This window comes from Saccostrea echinata, unplaced genomic scaffold (assembly GCF_033153115.1).
Source record: "Saccostrea echinata isolate AGI-Se365-2 ecotype Australia unplaced genomic scaffold, CSIRO_AGI_Sech_v1 ptg000054l, whole genome shotgun sequence".
NCBI classification, from domain to species: Eukaryota; Metazoa; Mollusca; class Bivalvia; order Ostreida; family Ostreidae; genus Saccostrea; species Saccostrea echinata.
The window spans coordinates 35852419-35875932 of NW_026889803.1; the positions used below are offsets into that span (position 1 = coordinate 35852419).

At 33.7% G+C, this 23514-nt stretch overlaps 1 protein-coding gene across 1 annotated transcript; it reads left to right on the forward strand.

Moving 5' to 3' along the window:
- Positions 1–22292, forward strand: LOC133171598 (copine-3-like). Its single transcript, XM_061306386.1, has 14 exons — positions 1–164; positions 848–1027; positions 1164–1238; positions 2061–2135; positions 2746–2829; positions 3637–3726; positions 5037–5138; positions 13871–13954; positions 14944–15003; positions 17835–17968; positions 18399–18502; positions 18781–18923; positions 20268–20504; positions 21946–22292. Exons 1-14 carry the CDS (start codon positions 3–5, stop codon positions 22060–22062), a joined length of 1647 nt encoding a protein of 548 aa, XP_061162370.1. The 5' UTR covers positions 1–2; the 3' UTR covers positions 22063–22292.
- The last annotated feature ends 1222 nt before the right edge of the window (positions 22293–23514 follow it).

The following is a 23514-nucleotide window of genomic DNA, read 5'->3' on the forward strand; positions in this document are numbered from 1 at the left end:
AAATGAATCCAGTACCCCAGCTAGGTGGTGCTGATAGAGGACCCGTTTCTCGGGTGGAACTTCGCATAGAGTGTAAAGCCCTAAAGAAAAAGGATGAGTTTTCCAAGTCCGATCCATGTGCAGCTCTGTACATGCTGAATAGAAAGGGGCAGAATTGGGAGGAAGTAAGTACATGTGTACTGCATTTATTTAAAAAAAATAGATGATAAGTTATGAATCAGCTACGGCAGGTTAAGTATATAGTACACTATCATAGAGAGAGAACAATAAAGGTTGAGGCTTGGCGAAAACGAAAAATCTAGGGAAAAAATACATCAGAGAGTACACATTTAACTTAAGCTAATCTATTGTTCATGTATATATGTTTGTAATATCCCTTTCATTGATGAAGATATCCTTTAATGTAATTTACAGATTAGTTGATTTTTGGCTCAGTTTTAGGGGTATTTGGGTTAGAATGTTCTTTAGGTCAGGACTGTTTTAGAACAAGTTTTGTACTTATGAAAGTTTTTTAAACAAAGATTATTTTAGTCAAGTTTAATCTTCATCTTAGAGCAGGCCTTTTGGGGTTAAATTACCCCCCTCCCCTCCCCCCCCCCCCAAAAAAATAGATTCATTCTCCTGTTACATCACGAACAGTTTTATTGCAGCATCCATAAAAGAGAGAATAGCTAATTAAGTTGGTTAAAGCATTTTTGCAAACACAACTGCAGAGTGACATTTTTTTTAATTACACCCTGGTTTGAATCCAGTTTAACAAGTAATTGTTTATATAATGGCATATAACATAAACATGATTCAATGAAATATTCAAACAGCTTACATCTTCTTCTTATTCTATAAACAGATTGGAAGAACAGAGTTAATAAAGAACTGTCACGACCCAAAATTTACACGGGCTTTCAGAGTGGACTACTTCTTTGAGGAAGTGCAGAAAGTGAAAGTAGAAGTGTATGATCTGGATAACGAAACAGCAACACTTGAGGATGATGATTTTTTGGGCAAAATTGAATGTAATTTAGGGGAGGTAAGTCACACAAGACTTGACCAGTTCAATCTATATTACTGATAACAAAAATTCTTCAGTGTTGATTAACAGTGTTGATCCAATTTCAGTAAAACTTGGAACATAACCAATTACTTATACGTATAATTCTTTTCAGATAGTTTCCAGGAATCCCTACTCAGGGCCTCTTTTGAAGAAGGATGGGAAACCCATGGGAGGATCCACAATTTCTGTATGAAACTTAAGATTTGTTCTCGCTTAACTTTAAAAATACAGAAGATGTTCACTGTTCAATCATGTGCACCATTGTTGACTCTTTTCCCCTTGATGCCACAATTTAAGACACTGGTATTGGTAACTTGGTATTAAGATTTCAGTAGAAAGATCACAGCATGTAGGTTATACCCAAAATCTGTCAATCTTTAGCAGTACAACTTTGTGATGAGGAACTAATACCCTGTTCACACAGAGAGTGTAATTTGCAGTAAATTAATGCGAAGTAAAATAATGCCAATTAAAGTAATGCCAATTAAACTAATGCGAATTAAATTGTGTTCACGACAGCTAATGCGAAGTAAACTAATGCGAATTAAAATTGTATTTCTACAGTAAGGCTATTCAGCAAGGCTATGATGATGGCATTTTCAAATCACATCACCTTATGCAGAGCAGATCCATTTGACATAATGTCATAGTGTCTGTACACATTTCATTGATTAACATAATTTTCCTCTGTTTTTCACTAAAAATAGCAGAAGTACCTATATCTGACCACCGACATGTGGCATGTAACTTAATTTTGCCATTACGCATGCGTAAAAATTCAATTCGAATTAGCTTCGCTTAGCTTTCACACAGAGCTAATGTGAAGTAATTTAATGCGCAGTAAATTAATTCAAATTAAACTAATTCACATTATATTCCCCGTGTGAACACAGCAGTTCAAATTCAATTCGCAGTAACTCATGTTTAATTCAAATTAAACTCTCCGTGTGAACAGGGCATAAGAATTTGTTACTGTCGGATTAGCTTACTAGTGACTTTTTGTTTGTAGATTAGATCAGAAGAGGTTAAGGAAGGAGGAGAGATGGTTCACATGAAGTTCAGTGCCACCAAACTGGACAACAAGGTTTTCTTTATCTTCTTTTTATCTTTTTTTTTTTCGTAAGATATCATTATATTTATTTTAATGGTCAGATGATGGTCTTCTATTACTATAATTTTTGAAAATTGGTCAGTGGGATAAATAGAGGGAATGGCTCATTTTTATCCCCAAATTTAAAAAGAAGTCTTTAGATGAGATGATTTAGACTAAAAGCAATGGCTATAGTTCAATTTTTATTGCCATTTTCTATGCTACCTGTGTTTCTTTCTTTCATGTTGGAAGAAGCAAAAGTCAGTGGAAACTATTTCCAGTATTTAAATGATGAAGTTTGGCATTATATTGTTAAATTACAATTACATGTATATCAGATTCAGATGTGGTTGAAAGATATTTTAGGAGGAATTGAAGTTATTGTCTTTGCTATCTTAATTTAAATTTTCTTGTTTATATAAAATACTCTTCCTATGTGTATGCATACCATATCAATAATATTTAAGCAAAATTATCACAGTATGAAACGGAGTTAAACAAAAAATATATGGAAATTATAACTTAGAATCTTGATAAGCCAGAAAAACAGTGCTCTCATTTTTACAGAACATTATGTCAGAATAAATTTTTGAAATTTGGACAGGATTTTTTGGGGAAGTCTGATCCTTATCTGGAAATCTCAAAGAAGGCAACTGACGGATCTTGGCAGGTTGTTCACAGGACAGAGGTATGGTCCTTTATTGTGAATTTCATAATTTAATGTAATAACAATCTTATTTTTTAGAGATTTATTAATAGTATAGTTATTGTAGACCTTCAATAAAAATTAATTCTCTTAGCTTTATTTTCACTAATTAAATCATTTGGGTTTTGTATGTACATATGGGTTTTGTATGTATACATATGATGATGCCAAAGAAGGGAAACAAATCTTCTTTTTATACACCCATCTAAATTTGACAGGCTGTATTACAGTATACAGTTTTCCTGTCAATCAGCCTGTTAGCTCTGTCACAATCTGAGATCAAGCTTCATCAAATATTGTCAGTTAATGCATCGTGGTGAAAGGGGGAGGGTGGTATCTCTACTCAAAAGTAGGTCTTGATGACCTCATTTGTGTATTCTGTCTATACATACATGTAGTCAAAATTGTGCCTGAAAATTATTGCACACAGTATTAATTAAACCAATTGAATAGCTAAATCTTGTCAAGTGGTGCATCTTAGGAGGGAATTTGTTGCAACCGAAAAGAAGTGCTTAACTTAATTTTAGAAATTTTTAAAAAGCTTAAAGTCAAATCATGCTCTGTTCATAATGACATATCTCACCTTGTGAGACCAAGAACCATCAAACTTTGTCTGTTGATACATCTACAGACATGATGTATCATGACTGTCTTGTAATTTTTAATAATTTGTTTTGACAATGAGGTTTTTTTTTTTTTTTGCTCCAGTGGCACAATTTATTTTCAACTTTTATCCAATTCATGATGTGAAAATGTTTTTACAGGTAATCCAATGCTTTGTGTTTCTAGGTGATCAAGAATACATTAAATCCTGTATGGCGGCCATTTACTCTTTCTGTCCATGCTATGTGTGGTGGAAACAAGTCAGAAGATATCAAGGTAACTCAACATAGAGATAGTAGTTCCTTGTGTAATAAAAATATGAATAATAATACATCCAATACTTCAGAGCAACCATTTTATAGGAGAAATGTATATTCAGAGTCTGCATTGGTCTGTTGAAGTTTTAGTGCCTGATTTAAGGCTGATTTAAACAGTTCAGCTATTAAACCTATTAAAAAGCAGATTTTTCACAATCTTTTATTGTTGAAATGTAGCTCTTTCAATTTTAAGTGCTATTTCAAGAAAGCATGATGAATAGGTCAGTTTAGAATTATTTCCCTTAATTGTTGAGATTTTCTAGAAATGGAAAAAAATATTAGTGCGATAATACAGTGTGAGCTAGAACTAGATCTCTTTCATTTGAAACTAGCTTAAATTTATTCTATGTGTCTTTTTCAACTTAAAGCTGTTTGAAAGCTTTATGTAATTATGCATAATATTACATATATTCCCAACTCCATACCTTGTATTTTAAGAGAGCAATTAATTTGTATTTTATAAATGCATTGTTGTATGGTGGCATATTTCTGCAAGCACTTGTCAGATGATTAGGTTTTCTTGTCAGATATTTATGTTTTCTTGTCAGATATTTATGTCGACTTGTCAGATCTCTTTATGTCAACTTGTCAGATCTTTATGTCAAATTGTCAGATAATAATCATCATGACTAGGAACTTGGTATCTTGATATTAAAGTGTTATTTGCCACTAATTGACATTTAGCTTATCAGCATTATATCTGACAAGTTGATAATAAGTCCAACAAGTTAACTTGATTATCAGACAAGTGCACATAATCATCTGAAGTTGACATGTTAGATGTTATGTCATTGTCACAGACCAGAAGTTCTGTGTCCATTTTATTTCCACAAAATCCATTGCTTGTGATGATGATGATATGTTGACCTCTCAGATTATGTTGTTGACATGTAAGATGTTACGTCAACCTGTGAGATAATTATGTCCACTTGTCAGATGTTTATGTCAGCTTGTCAGATAATAGTGATGACTCGCTAGAAAGTTATTAAGCTTGTCAGATCTTTATGTTGACTTCTCAGATCCTTATATTGACTTGTGAGAAAAATGCATCATCAACTGGATGTAACGTGAATAAGTGACAAGTCAACATAAAAATCTGTTAAATTGACATAATCATCTGACAAGTCGAGACGACATAAACATCTGACAGGTCTAATAATCATCTGATGAGTAGTTGCAAAAATATGCCACCATAATGTTGTATACTGGTATACCTCTTAATTTCTACTGCTAAAAACTTGCATTTATCTGTCTTTTTGATTCTTGCAGTTTGATTGCTATGATTATGACAGTGATGGGTCACATGATTTCATTGGAACATTCACAACTACATTAGCAGATATGGAGTCTAACACACAAGGGGGAAAGCAGGTTTGTCTCACATACTTCTATACTTCTTTATTCTGCTAGGAGTTATTTCCCTTTGTAGCAATCATACCATATCTTATCTTCATTTGAGAGAGAAAGTTAAGTTTGTTGCTTAAAGTTTTGTCAATTTGAAGTAATAAAATGAAGTGTAAAAGTGGCTTTTAAAGATTGATCATTGGTATTGGTTAGATTATTTTTGCCTCCATCTGATTTTAGAGTAAACTATAACTACCCTCACTGCATCAGCATTTAAATCATTCTGATCTGCAGCAATGTGAATATCTGTACAGGTGTATTACAACACAATTTTTGTCTCTTTCCAGTTACTTCTCCATACTTTATGATAAAAACTTTTTTTTATCATAGTTACAGGATGTTAACATAATAAAACCCATGATATTAAACAATCCTGGAGTTATTTTAAGAGTGAAAACTGTCAACTCATTGTGACAAAGAAGAATAATATAATAGAGATATACTGCCTGTACACATTACTCAATAGATCACCCACATTTTTAATTACTTATAGGAACTTCATCCAAGATATAAAATTTCACCTTTCAAAACTGAATAGTATTTATTCATAATATACGAGGGGTGATCAAAAAGTTTGCAAACTATCTCTATATTTAGAAAACCACAGTTCAGACTGGAATAAAATTTGGAACAAATATAGTCATACATATGTTCTATAAATAGCAGATGTTATGTAATGTTTTGCTACATGTTTGTGATGTCACAATGTTAAATGACGTCACAATGTAGGTGCTTTGTGACAAAAAATAGTTGACTCGGTCGTACTTGAGCAACGAACGGCTGTAAAGTTTAACGTATATCTTGGAAATTCTTTTGCAGTAGCATATGATAATTTGTACAAGGTTTATGAAGACAAAAGACTTGCCAGAAGTTCAATCATTAATTGGATTGATTATTTTAGTGAGGGAAGGGGGATGGTTAAAAATGATGTTTGTTCTGTTGCCTAGTGAAAGCAAGCTGGGGAAGAGATCTGTCTTTAGTTGAGCAATTTGTTATGAAAGATCACCAAGTAATAGTTAGAAAAATAGTTGAATATCTTAACAATAATATAATTTTTAAATCCCTAAAATATTGTTTATTTTAAACTTTAAACATATCAGATATGATAAAAAGAAGGTGCCTGTACTATATTCATATAATATATAAACGACGTTCCTAAGACAGAGAACTCGGGTTGTGATGGTTACTATGCTCATTCTGGGATAGGACATCCTTATTCACTCATCCTATTTTCGAGATTCGGCCATTTCTGACAAATGAACATTTTTTGTGATAAAAAATAACTTGCAGGGTAAGAAATATAGGACTCAGAAGAATCTTTTAGCTTCTGTGAACAGAACGCCACAGAGCATGTCACGTGACCGCCTTCATCACGTGATTTCGCGCATGGGCAGAAAGGTGGAAGATGTGCATTAAATTCAGAGAGGACTACTTCAAAAAATAATGAACACTCAAACCTAATTTTATTTCTTTTATTGAAGTAATTCAGTTAGTTCGCGAACTTTTGGATCACCCCTCGTACATTTGTACTGTATATGTAACAGTTATTCAATAACAATAGCACCTTTATCTTGGCAATTTGTAACCCAAACTTGATACAGTGTTATAAATTTAATAAATATTATTGCTAAACAGATTCATAGTTAGTTTATATTCCATAGCACTTTTTTGCATTACAACTTAATTTAAAAACAACTAAAATAAGTCATTTAAATGTCTATAGCAGTCTAGTTGTCTATCCACCACATATTGGTTTCATGGCAATCATGTTCTCTGCACACGTGAGGGGTAGTTGTAGAACCCCTAGAATAGCCTCGCACACACCCTTCATTGGTTCTATGCACGCTGAGAATGGGAGCAGGAACACGTACAACCAGGCTATAAAGAAAGCAATAGGCCACGCCAAAAACCACAGGATTAGAAACCACAGAATGGCCCAGATCAGCCCGGGGCACAGGTCCCCTGCTCCTTTTCCCTCACCCTGACCCTCGCCCTGGCCCATTGAGAATGTTTGTCAGTTTGTTGTGTGATAATCTGAAAAGAAAAAAATCATTGTATATTTATAATTTTATGTGAAATTTATATACCTTAGAGTATTGAGAAAAAAATTATCAATTAATACTTCGTGTTTTAGTTGTGTCTCTCAGAGTTGGGGGATTAAACTTTGAACTTACCGTAACTCCATTCACCCCTTTCTAACAGCTGTTTTATTGCTTATTAATAGCGTACATATCAAACTATTGATTTAATTGCATAGCAATATACACTGCACTTTTTAAGCAACAAGTCATCTCTTTTTTTATATTTACTTTGAGGGTGGGGATTCAAAATGGCATGCTAAATACATGTACTTTTAAAAAATTACATCGATAATATTTTTTGCACTTTTAATGCAGGTGTAGCTAGCAAGAAGTATTTACCATGTATCCAAAACAGACTGCAATATTCATCACATAATCCCATTGATTTAACATTTTTAGCAAACAACATTCTTAACTATAATAGTCAAGTATTGAAAGCATTGTCAACATTGAAAGTACTGAGTGATTTATAGAATGCATAGCCTAATGGTTTTTAAGGACTGTTTTATATATTTCCAAAGGCTTTATTCAGCAAATGTAAAGTTTACAGACAGTGCACTCTTTTACAAAAACTGCTATGGTTGAGCAGAGGGTACATATATGCCATAAAAATGGTGTGCAATTGATGGTTTATGTATGTATGATAACAACTTGTTTCTTGTGGGGGGGGGGGGGGGGGAGGTATCCAATCAGAATATTGATACTGTGGATGATGGATTCCTATAAGCTGGTTGTCATGAATGGTTGTGATGATTGTAAGAAACCTAGTAGTATCAAATTTTGCCAGTTGGCATATCAAGGTATTAATCATAAAGTTCTAATGATTTTATTGTCCAAGTGTTGACCAGGCTACTTTAAATGACCATGTTGTCTAGGAGTTTCAAAGAGAACCAACCGACTTTATCTATCATATGGCTCCCACTCATTTTACAAGCCATATAAATAAAGTGGAGAACAACAGTTAAATTTTAATGCATGTTCAAACAGTGCATTTTGATTTGAAAGAGAAATGGGGTGGTAACTAGAATTGAATATTTTTTTTAAATGCGTAACAACAAATTTACAAAACACAATGAATTTATAATGGTTATATATTAAACATTCCTAATAGGACAGGGTTTTTTTTATCAATCAGGAGTAGAATTTCTAAAGCTTTGAATACCAACATTTTTTTAAATGATTTAACATGCTTAACCCCCCCCCCCCCCCCAATCTAAATTGGTGCAATATAGTAAAAGTTATTATATTATTTATCTTTGTTATTAAGTTTGCCATGAGACAATTCAGACTTAGCTACTTTCATTTACAAGTTTAAAAAATTCCTGTGCAATAGTTCATGAAAAAACCCCAAAAGGAATCTTTGTGATCTTTTAAGTTTGTTTTAGTGACTATTGTCTTTGGTGAGAAGTCTGTCAGGGGTTCATTGATTGTCCTGCCATATACAAACTAGTACATTCACACTATCCAAAAATATAATCAGAGATTACTTCTGATAAAAGTCACTGATAAAAGTCACTTCAGTGTTTGCCAGTTGAATTATACAGGCAAAAAAAGGTCATTGCTTTTCCGTACCCAGTAATTTTAAACTCTACTTACAATTAGTTGCAATTTCCAAACAGGAGAAAGTGAGTCATTAAACAGTATGCCGACAAATTCAGTATCTACATGTATTGCTGAATATATGATAAAGGGGAAATGAATGACAGCATCCTATAAGTACAGTAATGTTGTCCTGAAACCTGTAGGATATGCTCACAGCTGTTGATATGTATTGATTGAAAATAAATTATGATCCATGTTTTTTTTTGTGAGAGTTAGTTGCAGCTTACTAAAAAACTATTGTTTGGACAAATGTTATCAGAGGTTTTAATGTCAATATGTAACACATATTGCTATGCATTGATCAATCAAGTGTTGATTATAATTCTAATGCTCTAATCTGAAAAGATGAAGCAATATGCATTAAAAGGAATTTGTTTTTAGATACTGACTAATGAAATTTACTGTTAAATTTTTTTTCTCAAAATTGTCTTATACACTGTACCGGTATATATTTTTCTTTAATTATCAACTCACCAAAATTGCATTATTGATTAAGTGTAATGAAAAGTATTATAAATTTCTGTGTATTCCCAATTTATGTTTAAAAATCACATCAAATAGATTCAATATAATGTAAAAAAAATTCTTAAATTAATGACATAAAAAAGTACAGAGTGTGTTTATGCAATCATAATTACCTGAAAAATTCAAAAATGTTAATGATTGACAATAAATATTCTCTGCATTTGAGTCAATTAGTCAATTTTAATCACTTGATCATTTCTTACCTTAAAAGATATTTAAAACTATTTTACATTCCAACTTTACGATAGTAAGTCTATAATCCTGTTACACACACAAAGTTATTGATGTTTACAGATCACTATGACGATGTCTATATCACACCACAGACTCCACCCAAACTCTGGCTAACACACAAACACGGCAAATATTACAAACACCAGTCAGTGACCAGAGCAAACAGAAATAGTTAGAGTGACCCCATTTATGTCTTTCACCTTAAAATGAAATGTGTCAACATTGATGAGTAAATATCCCTAGAAAATCAAATCGATGAATACTGAAGTGATTTTGTTGCTTCATTGATCAAGGAATTTTATTATTATAATGCACTGTTCTGAATCATTTACCTTTACGTTAGAATTTCTTTGTTGAGTAGAAATATCTAGATTTAAATTTTTATGTCAGATGCACTTTTGAAAAGCACGTAAAGAACATGAGGGAATTGGGGATGAAAAATATTTTCTTTCATTATGAAGTCCATTGTACACCTCTGTACCCTTTAAAAAGGTACAAAGAGGCAATTTTTATAAAGTTAGCAAATTCAGCTGAGAAAATGTGATAATATATATAAATAATTATTTGAAATATATTGGCTCAGAATCTGTTTACTTCAGTTGAGGACCTTTTAGATTTTGGCATTTTCAGCTGTTTAATTTGAGACCCTTTTCCCATATCCTTCTCAATAACACTTTTACCTTCACCAACATTTAACAGATAATTCATGTCTATATAAAAATCAACTTGTAAATGTACCTAAATGGTACATGTATGTTGTGAAAGTTAAAGAGGTGTTTATAAGCAGTTAATTTTACAATCTAGAAACTTTTTTAAAACTGGTATTTCCAGTGTATATCACGCATATCAGGCAGGCAGGCCAGTCTAGAAACTTTTTAGCTCACCTGAGCTGAAAGCTCAAGTGAGCTTTTCTGATCACATTTTGTCTGTAGTCCGTCTGTCCGTCTGTCTGTAAACTTTTCACATTTTCGACTTCTTCTCCAGAACCACTGGGCCAATTTCAACCAAACTTGCCACAAAGCATCCTTGGGTGAAGGGGATTCAAGTTTGTTCAAATGAAGGGCCACACCCTCTTTCAAGGGGAGATAATTAAGAATTAGTGAAAAATGAATAGCATCTTTAAAAAATCTTCTTCTCAAGAACCACAGGGCCAGGAAAGATGAAACTCATATGGAAGCATCCCCAGGTAGTGTAGATTCAAGTTTGTTCAAATCATGACCCCCGGGGGTAGGGCGGGGCCACAATGGAGGATCAAAGTTTTACATAGAAATATATAGGAAAAATCTTTAAAAATCTTCTTTTCAAGAACAGTACAGCCATGAAGAGTCATATTTATACGGAAGCATCCTCAGGTAGTGTAGATTCAAGTTTGTTCAAATCATGACCCCGGGGGTAGGGCGGGGCCACAATGGAGGATCAAAGTTTTACATAGAAATATATAGGAAAAATCTTTAAAAATCTCCTTCTCAAGAACAGTAAAGCCATGAAGAGTCATATTTATATGGATGCATCCTCAGGAAGTGTAGATTCAATTTTGTTCAAATCATGACCCCTGGGGGTAGGGCGGGGCCACAATGGAGGATCAAAATTTTGCATAGAAATATATAGGAAAAATCTTTAAAAATCTTCTTCTCAAGAACAGTAAAGCCATGAAGAGTCATATTTATGTGGAAGTATCCTCAGGTAGTGTAGATTCAAATTTGTTCAAATCATGACCCCCGGGGGTAGGGTGGGGCCACAATTGAGGATCAAAGTTTTACATAGAAATATATAGGAAAATCTTCTTCTCAAGAACAGTAAAGCCATGAAGAGTCATATTTATATGGAAGCATCCTCAGGAAGTGTAAATTCAATTTTGTTCAAATCATGACCCCCGGGGGTAGGGCGGGGCCACAATGGAGGATCAAAATTTTACATAGAAATATATAGGAAAAATCTTTAAAAATCTTCTTTTCAAGAACAGTAAAGCCATGAAGAGTCATATTTATATGGAAGCATCCTCAGGTAGTGTAGATTCAAGTTTGTTCAAATCATGACCCCCGGGGGTAGGGCGGGGCCACAATGGAGGATCCAAATTTTGCATAGAAATATACAGGAAAAATCTTTAAAAATCTTCTTCTCAAGAACAGTAAAGCCATGAAGAGTCATATTTATATGGATGCATCCTCAGGAAGTGTAGATTCAATTTTGTTCAAATCATGGCTCCCGGGGGTAGGGCGGGGCCACAATGGAGGATCAAAGTTTTACATAGAAATATATAGGAAAAATCTTCTTCTCAAGAACAGTAAAGCCATGAAGAGTCATATTTATATGGAAGTATCCTCAGGTAGTGTAGATTCAAATTTGCTCAAATCATGACCCCCGGGGTAGGGCGGGGCCACAATGGAGGATCAAATTTTTTCATAGAAATATATAGGAAAAATCTTCTTCTCAAGAACAGTAAAGCCATGAAGAGTCATATTTATATGGAAGCATCCTCAGGAAGTGTAAATTCAATTTTGTTCAAATCATGACCCCCGGGGGTAGGGCGGGGCCACAATGGAGGATCAAAATTTTACATAGAAATATATAGGAAAAATCTTTAAAAATCTTCTCAAGAACAGTAAAGCCATGAAGAGTCATATTTATATGGAAGCATCCTCAGGTAGTGTAGATTCAAGTTTGTTCAAATCATGACCCCCGGGGGTAGGGCGGGGCCACAATGGAGGATCCAAATTTTGCATAGAAATATACAGGAAAAATCTTTAAAAATCTTCTTCTCAAGAACAGTAAAGCCATGAAGAGTCATATTTATATGGATGCATCCTCAGGAAGTGTAGATTCAATTTTGTTCAAATCATGGCTCCCGGGGGTAGGGTGGGGCCACAATGGAGGATCAAAGTTTTACATAGAAATATATAGGAAAAATCTTCTTCTCAAGAACAGCAAAGCCATGATGAGTCAAATTTATATGGAAGCATCCTCGGGTAGTGTAGATTCAATTTTGTTCAAATGATGACCCCCGGGGGTAGGGTGAGGCCCAATGGGGGATTGAAAGTTTTACATAAGAACATATAGAAAAAAAAAATTCTTCTCAAGAACAGAAAAGCTATGTTAGTCTTATTGATATGGAAGCATCCTCGGGTAATGTAGATTCAAGTTTGTTCAAATGATGACCCATGAGATAGGGAGGAGCTACAATGGGGGATCAAATTTTTACAAAGGAATAAATGGGAAATTTCTTTTAAAATCTTCTCAAGTACAACAAATTCATTTGTTATATTGACATGAAAGCATCATCAGGTAGTTTAAAATTCAAGCCCCCCCCCCCCCCCCCCCCCCCCCCCCCCCCCCCCCCCGTTCATTACTGAACTAATTTGTGCCTTAATCTAGCCAGTGTGCTCAGGTGAGCGATGTGGCCCATGGGCCTCTTGTTTAAATTTAAATGTTTAAAGGTTAAGCATCTTACCTTAAAATGTCAGTTTAACACTGATATGAAGCAGAGATGGTTGAAGTAGATTGTAAATATGTGCAGTCGCTGTTCCATGAAATGTAGCTAGAAGTTTTATTCTGATTTTATTCCCACTTTTGTACACTTATTTAAACACTGAGCCGAGTCAGCAGGGCTGAATTAGGTCAATAAACTTCCGCAGATTTGTTTGCTCACCCCCTACTTATAGGGCAATGATATTCATTTCTCAATGAAGTTTATATGCTTTGTTTATACTTAATGTAGACAAACAATGATTAAGACTTTAATCTCACCTGTAGTATTAAAAACGCTCTTGATTTCAGATCAAAAATATATCTGGACATAAATTTGAAGGTTAAAAACTAAATATTTTGCATACAAGTGGGTGTTGCTTTGTACAAGCTGAGAAAAGAGTGCTTTTTAAATGAATTTCATCAGTTGCCTGTGAAATGTGTACTCTTGTAACTAAGGGAAATGAATAAGCATAAATATATATTGGATAAATGAATTTCAATGTTCAAATATTGATTTGTTAGCATTCTCGATACAGTTCATAGCAAGACAAATTTCATTTTCGTTGATAAAAGTAAAAGATCAATTAAAATCTCTCTTTAAGTTGATTGTTAAACAGAGAATATTGAATTCACCTTTCAATTATCATATTTGAAAGCTTTTAATACAATTGATTTTCCTTTGTGTATATTTTTCACCTTATCAGATATTTTTTAAGGTCACTGCAAACTGTTCATTGAAATTCATTACCTCAGATTTAATTACACGTTTTTTGTTTATAATTGTTTTTGCAGGCCAGTTACCCTTGTATTAATCCAAAGAAACAGTCCAAAAAGAAGTACCAGAACTCAGGAGTTATACACCTTACTGAACTTAAGGTAATTAGATCATTCCACCCATCAAAGTTTGCAAAATTGAAAGATCTATGATAATTCACCTATGTTTCTCTCTCTCGGATTTGTTGGTTTCAGTGTTTCTTCAATGAGGAGTGAATTTCTTTCATATTGATACCAGTCCTTGTCTTACAGTTGCAAAAATTTCTCCAAAAATGTATTTATCTGGACATTTTCCATTGCAACTATTCAGTTATAAGTTGTGTTGTATGATGTTCCAGTACAAGATCCATTCCAAGTTTCATTTAGATTGGCTTTAATACTATGACTCTATTTGAATTACACTAGATTTCATTGAATTTTAGTTCACCTTAGCCAACTGTTTTGATGATCTTTCTGTCTTTGTTTCCTCTGTAAAGTTCACATTTACTTTTTCTCAAGAATTACAGTCAGTGTAATCCAAAATTGCCATAGACTCATTCCTGGTTGAAGGGAATTCAAGTTAGGTAACAATTTTCTAAGGGGAAATAAACAATAAATATGAAAGAATGGGATGAGGTCATACAACAATCTGTTTCCCAAGAACTACTGTTCTAGAAAACAAAGCTAAAGTGGAAGATTTGTAAGTAGTATGTACATGCAAGTCTGTTTAAAACAGACCTTCTTCTGTTAATGAACAACAAAGCAGAAAATAATTCAGATTGATATGCAAGTTGCTTAGGTATGATTTTTTCAAAGCATAACCCCAACGGTTTTGATGGGGCTAAATATAAGGTCAATATTTCATAAAGGATTTGAAAAATATGAAATATGTTGTTACAAAAAAGACTTTACTGGTAATAGCCAACTTAAATGCATCACATGCATGCCTATGTTGTGTAAATTTAAGCTGCTCATTAATTGCGACATAGCCAGGGAGGAAGATGAAAAATATTGAATCAGGTGAGCAATGTGACCCATCAAGCATGGACTGTTGTTAGATTGGCTATTAGTGGGGGGCATCATAATCCTACAAAGATATCTTTATTTTTTAGATTTTCAAGAGACCATCATTCCTGGAATTTGTTTATGGGGGAATGCAGATAAACTTCACAGTAAGTTAGTATTGCACAAGTGATAACTGCCATATATGCAATATCCATTTCTATGTCATATTTTATCTTGTTTTGAATCAATAAATACATGTACTGTGACTGTCAAATTAGCTTGAGATGCCATGCAATATCTATTAAAAATAAGATTATATGTTGGTTGCATTTTTTTAGGTCACCTGAGTCACTCAGGTGACCTATTGCTATCCGTTTTTGTCCGTCGGCGTGCGTCATGCGATGTGCGTTAACATTTGAACATTTTTAGCTTCTTCTCTGAAACCGCTCAACCAATTTCAACCAAATTTGGCATATAGCATCTATGGGTAAAGGGGAACAAAAATTGTGAATTTCATGGTCCCTGCCCCCCCCCTGGGGCCTGAGGGGTGGGGGTAAAACCACCAAAATTAATGCAATCTTTAAAAATCTTCTTCTTTACTCCTGGACATCAAGCAGTCAAAGTGTTGGCATCATTGTAATAAGCATTGAGTCCTCTACCAAAATTATGAAATTCATGGCCCCAGGGTCAGGGGTTCTGGTGCTAGGGCGGGGCTATATAGATCATATAGTGAAAGTGCATTATTTCTTTGAAAATCTTCTTCTCTGCTCCTGGGTATTAAATAAACTAACTAAGTATATAGTTATGATGAGTAAGAGTGCCTCTTCCAAAATTGTGAAATTCATGGCCCCAGGGTCAGGGATTCTGGTGTTAGGGTGGGGCTCTATTGATTATATAGTGAAAATGCATTAATTCTTTGAAAATCTTCTTCTCTGCTCCTGGGTATTAAATAAACTAACTAAGTATATAGTTATGATGAGTAAGAGTGCCTCTTCCAAAATTGTGAAATTCATGGCCCCAGGGGCAGGGGTTCTGGTGTTAGGATGGGGCTCTATAGATTATATTGTGAAAAAAGCATTAATTCTTTGAAAATCTTCTTCTCTGCTCCTTGGTATTAAATTCAGTAACCAAGTACATAGTTATGATGAGCAAGAGTGCCTCTTCCAAAATTGTGAATTTCATGGTCCCAGGGGCAGGGGTTCTGGTGTTAGGGCGGGGCTCTATTGATTATATAGTGAAAATGCATTAATTCATTGAAAATCTTTTTCTCTGCTCCTGGGTATTAGATAAACTAATTAAGTACATAGTTATCATGAGCAAGAGTGCCTCTTCAAAAATTATGAATTTCATGGCCCCTGGGTCAGGTGTGCTGGTGTTAGGGTGGGGCTCTATTGATTATATAGTGAAAATGCATTAATTCTTTGAAAATCTTCTTCTCTACTCCTGGGTATTATTGAAACACATTAAATACATAGTTATGATAATCAAGGATGCCTCTTCCAAAATTGAGAAATTCGTGGCCCCTGGATCAGGGGTTCTGGTGTTAGGGCGGGGCTCTATTGATAATAAAGTGAAAATGTTTTAATTCTTTAAAATCTTTTTCTCTGCACCTGGGTATTATTTAAACAAACTAACTACATTGTTATGATAAGCAAGGATGCCTCTTCCAAAATTGTGAAATTCATGGCCCTGGGGACGAGTTCTGGTGCTAGGGCGGGCTATATAGATCCTATAGTGAAGGTGAATTATTTCTTTGAAAATCTTCTTCTCTGCCCCTGAGTATTGTTTAAACAGACTAAGTACATTGTTATGGTACGCAAGGATGCCTCTTCCAAAATTGTGAATTTTATGACCCCAGCTTAAAGGGTTCTGGTGAGGGGGGAGGGGGGGCTTCTATTGCTTATAAAGTGAAAAAGCAAAATTTCTTTGAAAATATTCTTTTCTGCTTCTGGTTAAAAAAGCAAAGAAGCTAAGTGTATAGTTATGATGAGCAGGAGTGCTTCTTTCAGAGTAGTGAATTTCATGACCCCTGGGTCAGATGTGCTGGTGTGAGGGTGGGGCTCTTGATAATATAGCGAAAATGCATTAATTCTATTAAATAATCCTGTTTGCTCCTTAGGGTTAAGCAGATAAACAAAGTGATTAGTTATGATGAGCAAACTTAAGGCCCCAGGGTCAGAAGCTCTGGTGTTTTGGTTGGGGGGGGGGGGGGGGGCTCTATTGATACATGTAATATAATGAATCTGTAGTAAAAATGCATTATTTCTTTAAAAATCTTCTCCACACCTGAGCATATCTGAGGCAAATAGAGTAAAATTTTTATAAGGAAGGGAATTTTTACCAGAATTTTGAACATCTGGACCATTTGGTCAAGTGTTCTGGTCCTGGCCAGGGCTCTATTAGTTTGTATTCTACTGAGAGGAGTTATTCCCCTTTGCCATTTACTTTTGATAATTTATCACTGTAAATAATGTACTTGAAAGGTAAATAGAATAAGAGAATTATGCAAGAACTTTTATTGTATAATACAAAAAGTACTTTCATTGTTTTAATGATCAGATAGACTTGTAAGTAGTAGATAAATAAAAATGAGACAAAAATAACTTGTCTTTTTAAATATTCATCAAAGACCAAGAGAGGCCAATGTAAGAGATTTCAACAAGGGATTAAAATAGTACAGAAGCATTTATAATTTGTTAATATACTGTATGGTGATAGTGATAAATGGGGAACAGATTAGAACCTAATTTATGAACTGTTATTGAATATTAAGACCAATTATGTTGTTGATCATGATCACCCATTTTTTTTTTCTTTCGGGCAACAAAGCTTCACCTTTCAGTTCATTTTATACTCTATGCATAATGCAAATTATTGTATCATACTCAGGTGACCGTTAAGGCCCTTGGGCCTCTTGTTTTAAAAACCTGACCTGTCCATTTTAACATACCATTTAATACATTTACCTTGTTTTGTTGCTTTTGACCAATTTTTTCAGGTGGGAATTGATTTCACTGGATCAAATGGAAACCCAAGTAGCCCTAATTCTTTACATTATATTAATCCCTACCAACCTAATGAATACATGCAAGCTATACAGGCCGTGGGCAATGTCTGCCAGGATTATGATACGTAAGACAGACCTATCTACATTTCTGAATTATTTTATCATCTGTTTTAGCTCTTTATACATTTATCAGACTACAAACTAAAGAAAATAACATCAACCCTCTGTTTACGTTCAAGATTTTCCATAAGAATTCTAATGTATAATTAAAATGTACACAATTTCAGCAACTTGTACAGGGCAAAATTTGACAGCAATGACCTATTTACTAGAAAATTTTTTCAAGGAATAATAATAATAATTTTCCCAGTGAGAGTTTTTCAATAGTTAGGTTTATGAAAAGAACCATGAAATTTTATACTGTTTGCTTGGATGAATTTTCAGCCCTTAATTTTCCTGTAAAAATTCTCGTGTGTGAGGTACAAACTTCTTATATATTAATATATCTTTTTAAAAATCTTTTTCATGATAAGAAAAGACTTGTCATTTTTTTAGGGATAAATTGTTTCCTGCCCTAGGATTTGGTGCTAAACTTCCTGATGGAACTGTTTCCATGGAGTTTGCCATCAATTTCAACCCCAGCAACCCATACTGTGCAGGTAAGTCAACTTGAAGAAAGTGTAGAATTATTGTTGTTATTGTGATAATTTACCTCTCACAAGTTCAAGGTTTTGTGTGAGGTATGTAATCGCTAAGCCTTGACATTGTGAAGGTGCATGGGAAAGAAGTAACTATAAATAAACTTTACCCATCTCCCAGTTATCAATAATGTGCATTTACTTATTTAATTTTCCAATAAAAAATTAAATATAAACTTGAACAAGTCATGGAACCTATAAACGTACCTGTATAGAATTGACAATTTTATTTCTTGTAGGGATTGGTGGTGTCCTTGAAGCCTACAAAGCATGCATACAGAGGGTGGCCCTCTATGGACCCACTAATGTAGCCCCCATCATATACCATGTGGCCAGGTTTGCTGAGCAGGCACAGAGGGAGGAAGGCACAAAAGGGGCACATGTTGGTTTACATATTATACAAATATTTATTTCAAAGGGAGCAAATGTAATCTGTATGAAGATAATAATATACTTGCTTGAATTGATATGCTTTTTGCAACAGCCTTTTGCTACTCATTTGTCATTAATATAATTATGTTTATTCATGTATAATCATATATTTGTCCTTCATTTTTGTGTGACATTAAATCTCATTCATCTGTATGTCCACCTATTTAGCTGTCTGTTTGTCTCTCTAGCTTTGTGTCTGCCTGTCTGTTGCAAAAAACTTTGACCTTGGTCATAACTTTTGAATGAGTAAAGATAAGGCTTTCCTATTGAACATGCATTATCTTTGACAAGTCCTTTCTGAATGTTGACCTCGTGACCCTTGAAGTTAAACTTTCTTTTCAAATATTTGAACTTTGGTCGCAGCTTTTGCACCTTAAGAGACAGGGCTTTCATGTGAACATGTATTTTACATATGAATTATCTGTGACAAGACTGTTCCAAATGTATATAATTTTTGACCTCATAACCTTGACCTTGAAGTTTGACATACTTTTCAACAATATTAACCATGCATAGCAGTAGCTTTTGCAGCTGAAAAGACAGGCTTTCATACTTTACAAGTGCATTACCTGTGACAAGACCTTTCCAAATTTACTATGATTTTTGACCTTGAAGTTTGATCTACTTTTCAAAAACATTAACCTTGGCTGAAACTTTTGCACAGATGAGAAAGGGCTTTCCTATGCCATAGATCATTTCACCCCAGCTAACAAGGCTCTGAAAGTTTATCGTGTGATATAATGTTTATGGTTAAGAGTGTGCTAAACTGTGATTCCATCAATGTAAATTTACAATTTTCTGAATTACTTCTGACCAGATTATACATACTCATTTCTGGCATATTTTATCCTACTCCTGTTCACAGATGATATATACTCTTTCATGGCCTCCTATTAACCAATGATACGTAACCCTTTCAGGCCTATTTTATCCTACTGTTAACAGATGATACATATTCCTTTCAGGTCTATTTTATCCTCTTCCTGTTAAGAGGTACATATTCCTTTCAGGTCTATTTTATCCTACTCCTGTTAACAGATGATACATACTCCTTTCAGCCCTATTTTATCCTACTCTTGTTAACAGATGATTCATACTCCTTTCAGCCCTATTTTATCCTACTCTTGTTAACAGATGATTCATACTCCTTTCAGGTCTATTTTATCCTCTTCCTGTTAAGAGGTACATATTCCTTTCAGGTCTATTTTATCCTACTCCTGTTAACAGATGATACATACTCCTTTCAGCCCTATTTTATCCTACTCCTGTTAACAGATGATAATACTCCTTTCAGGCCTATTTTATCCTACTCCTGTTAACAGATGGTATAATCACTGATATGGACAAGACTAGAGATGCCATTGTTTATGCCTCAGGCCTGCCTATGTCCCTCATCATTGTGGGGGTAGGGGATGCAGACTTCACTGATATGAACTTTCTAGATGGGGATGATGGAGTTCTAAAGGGGGCCAATGGCAAACCAGCGTTGAGGGATATCGTTCAGTTTGTGCCTTTTAGAGACTTCAGGATGGTATGTAAATCAATACTCTTTTTGTTCCCCAAAAACTGAGAAACATATGATAAATCATATTTCATGTTACGTTTATTTTGCTGGACAATATCGCTGCATTTTTTAACAATAATTGTGAGAATTCTCCACACAGTAATATTTTAAAGTTGCTTCTTTAATTGACAAACACTTGCAAGATAATCTTGCATATTGAGTGCGCAAGTAAATATCTTGTGGATTAATTGAAATTTACCGTAGTAGCAAATGTATCGTATGTGTAAATAAAAAGACAAAATGCATGTATTAATTAAACTTTGAAATGACATTTTGAGAAAACATAGATTAAATTTTAATAGGGTTGTTTGAATAAGAATGAACAAAAAAAAAATTCAGCATTCCCATGAAAAAATATTTTTCAATGATTTCAGAAGAACCTTGAGGTTAGTAGAGTTTGAATTTTCCTTGCAGAGACACTTATCTGTCCTGCACAGTGATTGTGGCTTTGAGCTTAATCATACAGTTAGCAATGTGAATAAATTCTATAACACATTTCGTAAAATGCACAAGTAGTACTTCTACAGTTTTCTCTTTGAGTTTAAGAATTATTTTAGTAATGCCTGCTCTTTGTAAGATTGTACCTTGACAACATTAGAGCTAGAATTAGGATTATTCATTAGTTAGTTTATAAAGATCTAGTTATTTCAATTAGTCAGAACGCTCCAAAAGAGTGTGACAAGGGAAAGAACTCTTATAAGCCCCCCTCTCAGTAAATGTTCAGAAGTATTTAGTTTGTTACTAAAGGGTAAAACATATAAACAAAAATATACCCTTTCAAAGAATTAATAGACTTGATTGAATGAAGAAGTCATTACATATTTATCTGCTTCAAAGCACAAATAATATTTCTAATCTGGATTTATTTTGATTATGGAGAATAAAATTGAAGTGATGATCAAAACTACCGTAATAAGGTTTCATTGTACATTGTACATGTATTTCAAGTTTTACGTGTTTTTGATATTAATGAGGCATTTTCCCATTTTGCCACTGCAGCATTAAGGATCCTTAACCCTTGTCTCCATCACATGAGTTTCTTGCATTTCTGAAGAGTAGCAGCAAAGGGATTAATTTTAAAATGTACATTGAGATACAAATTACATAAAATCTTAATACATGTAATTGCACTGTTTCTTTGGATCTGTAAGTTTCAGTTGTGTTAAATATACAGGAGATTTTTTTTTCATAATATCCTTTATCATAAAGCTAATTAGGATTACAATGTCTTCCTATTTTTCAAAAGGAGGAATTGATCAAAATGTTTGTAGAAAGCATTGGAGATCAATCCACAATTTCTTAACCACAGACAACTTTAAAAAACCTTTCAAAACACCCCCACCTTTTCACATTTTTTCTGAATACATGTATTTTTCAAGATCTTAAATGATGTTATGTTAATTTTCAGTCTGCTAGTGCTGAGTTGGCACGCAATGTTTTGGCAGAGGTTCCACAACAAGTGGTGCAGTACTATGAAATGAGGAAGATTCCTCCCAAACCAAGACCAGCCCAAACACAGACTTAAAAATAACAACGTCTGCAGGATCTAAATGAGACATAATGAGTGCTTATATAAAACCAGCACATCACTTGTGTAATATTTTAATGGTGCTAACATGGTGTGGCTCTGTAAGTTATTAATGAATTTAATTGCATAAGTTAAATTTTCTCTTAAAGGTTTTTAGTAATACAATTTAGATACATTACATTTAGGCATGTAATTTTGTTTGTCAGGGTGCCCAATTTATGCATTATTTGTAAACAGGGATGCCTTTTTTTTTTAAATCTGCATTTCTCTGTAAGCATAATAAATAAATATGGTCTGTTTGATGCTTCGTAAATTGAAATCTTTTTGTTGAAAACTTTTTCAAATGACATGTACATTTCAGTGTTCCTCAGAAAAAGATCTAGTGTAGATATATGTATTGGTATGTGTCAATTATTATAACCTTTTTTTTAGTGTGTAAATTAATATTTATTAGTTTATTAGTCTTGGTGCCTGTGTGTGTGTGTGTAAGAGAGAGAGAGAAGGGGGGGGGGGTCTGAATTTGTACATCATTTACAAATTTAAAGATTTCTTGCATTTTGAGGCTTCTTATTTCTCTCTTTTCTATTCAATACTTTTTATTATAAGTCTGTATTTACATATAACTGCTGTTGCAATTTGTATTTACATAAAAATTAAATATAATGAAAGGTAATGTAGTTTTGTTTCTTTTTATTTATGAACAAGATTTTAACAAATATTAATTCCTACAACGTACTAGTACATTAAACAGAGTGCAGTTTTTAACAAATGTTCCTAAAATGTACATGAAACAAAGTGCAGAATGATTAAACACATATTATACATGTTGATATGAAATTCAAGTAATAATCCCTGCAATGGCACTCAAAATCAACAAAGAATGACAGTCACATAAATAAAATCAAACGAATATACCTGTACCTGTATTGAAATGGATTAAATGGAAGGAAATTAAAATCTTAACTTAAGACATTGTCTTAGTTCAAAGATGCATGTGTCTTAATTTACTCCATATTATCTGTGTTGAAAAAAAGTGTAGTATACTGTAAATGTATTATATTTAGCGTGTATGATATTTGGTGGAAATTGATTTTTGAACAATTTAGCATAGATTTGATTTGGTGCACTTCTTATTTATGTTTATATGTGCAAGACGTGGCGTTGTACTTGATTTAGCAGAAGTTTCTTTCCGCGAAAGGCGCTAAAAATAATACCGGTACACAGCTAAATGTAATATGTTTACAGTATATTTGCTATAAGGAGAACAGATCTGCATGCAGCTATGGACTTATATTTAGTACCTGAAGTGTTGCATGCAGATGCTGTTTAACATAAAAACGTAAGTACATATCATAAAATACCAGTCTTGAAGATTATGAAAACTAATAACTTTAGTCTTTATGACTATAATGATAAATCTCATCTAAAATTTAATTAAATTCAATTATT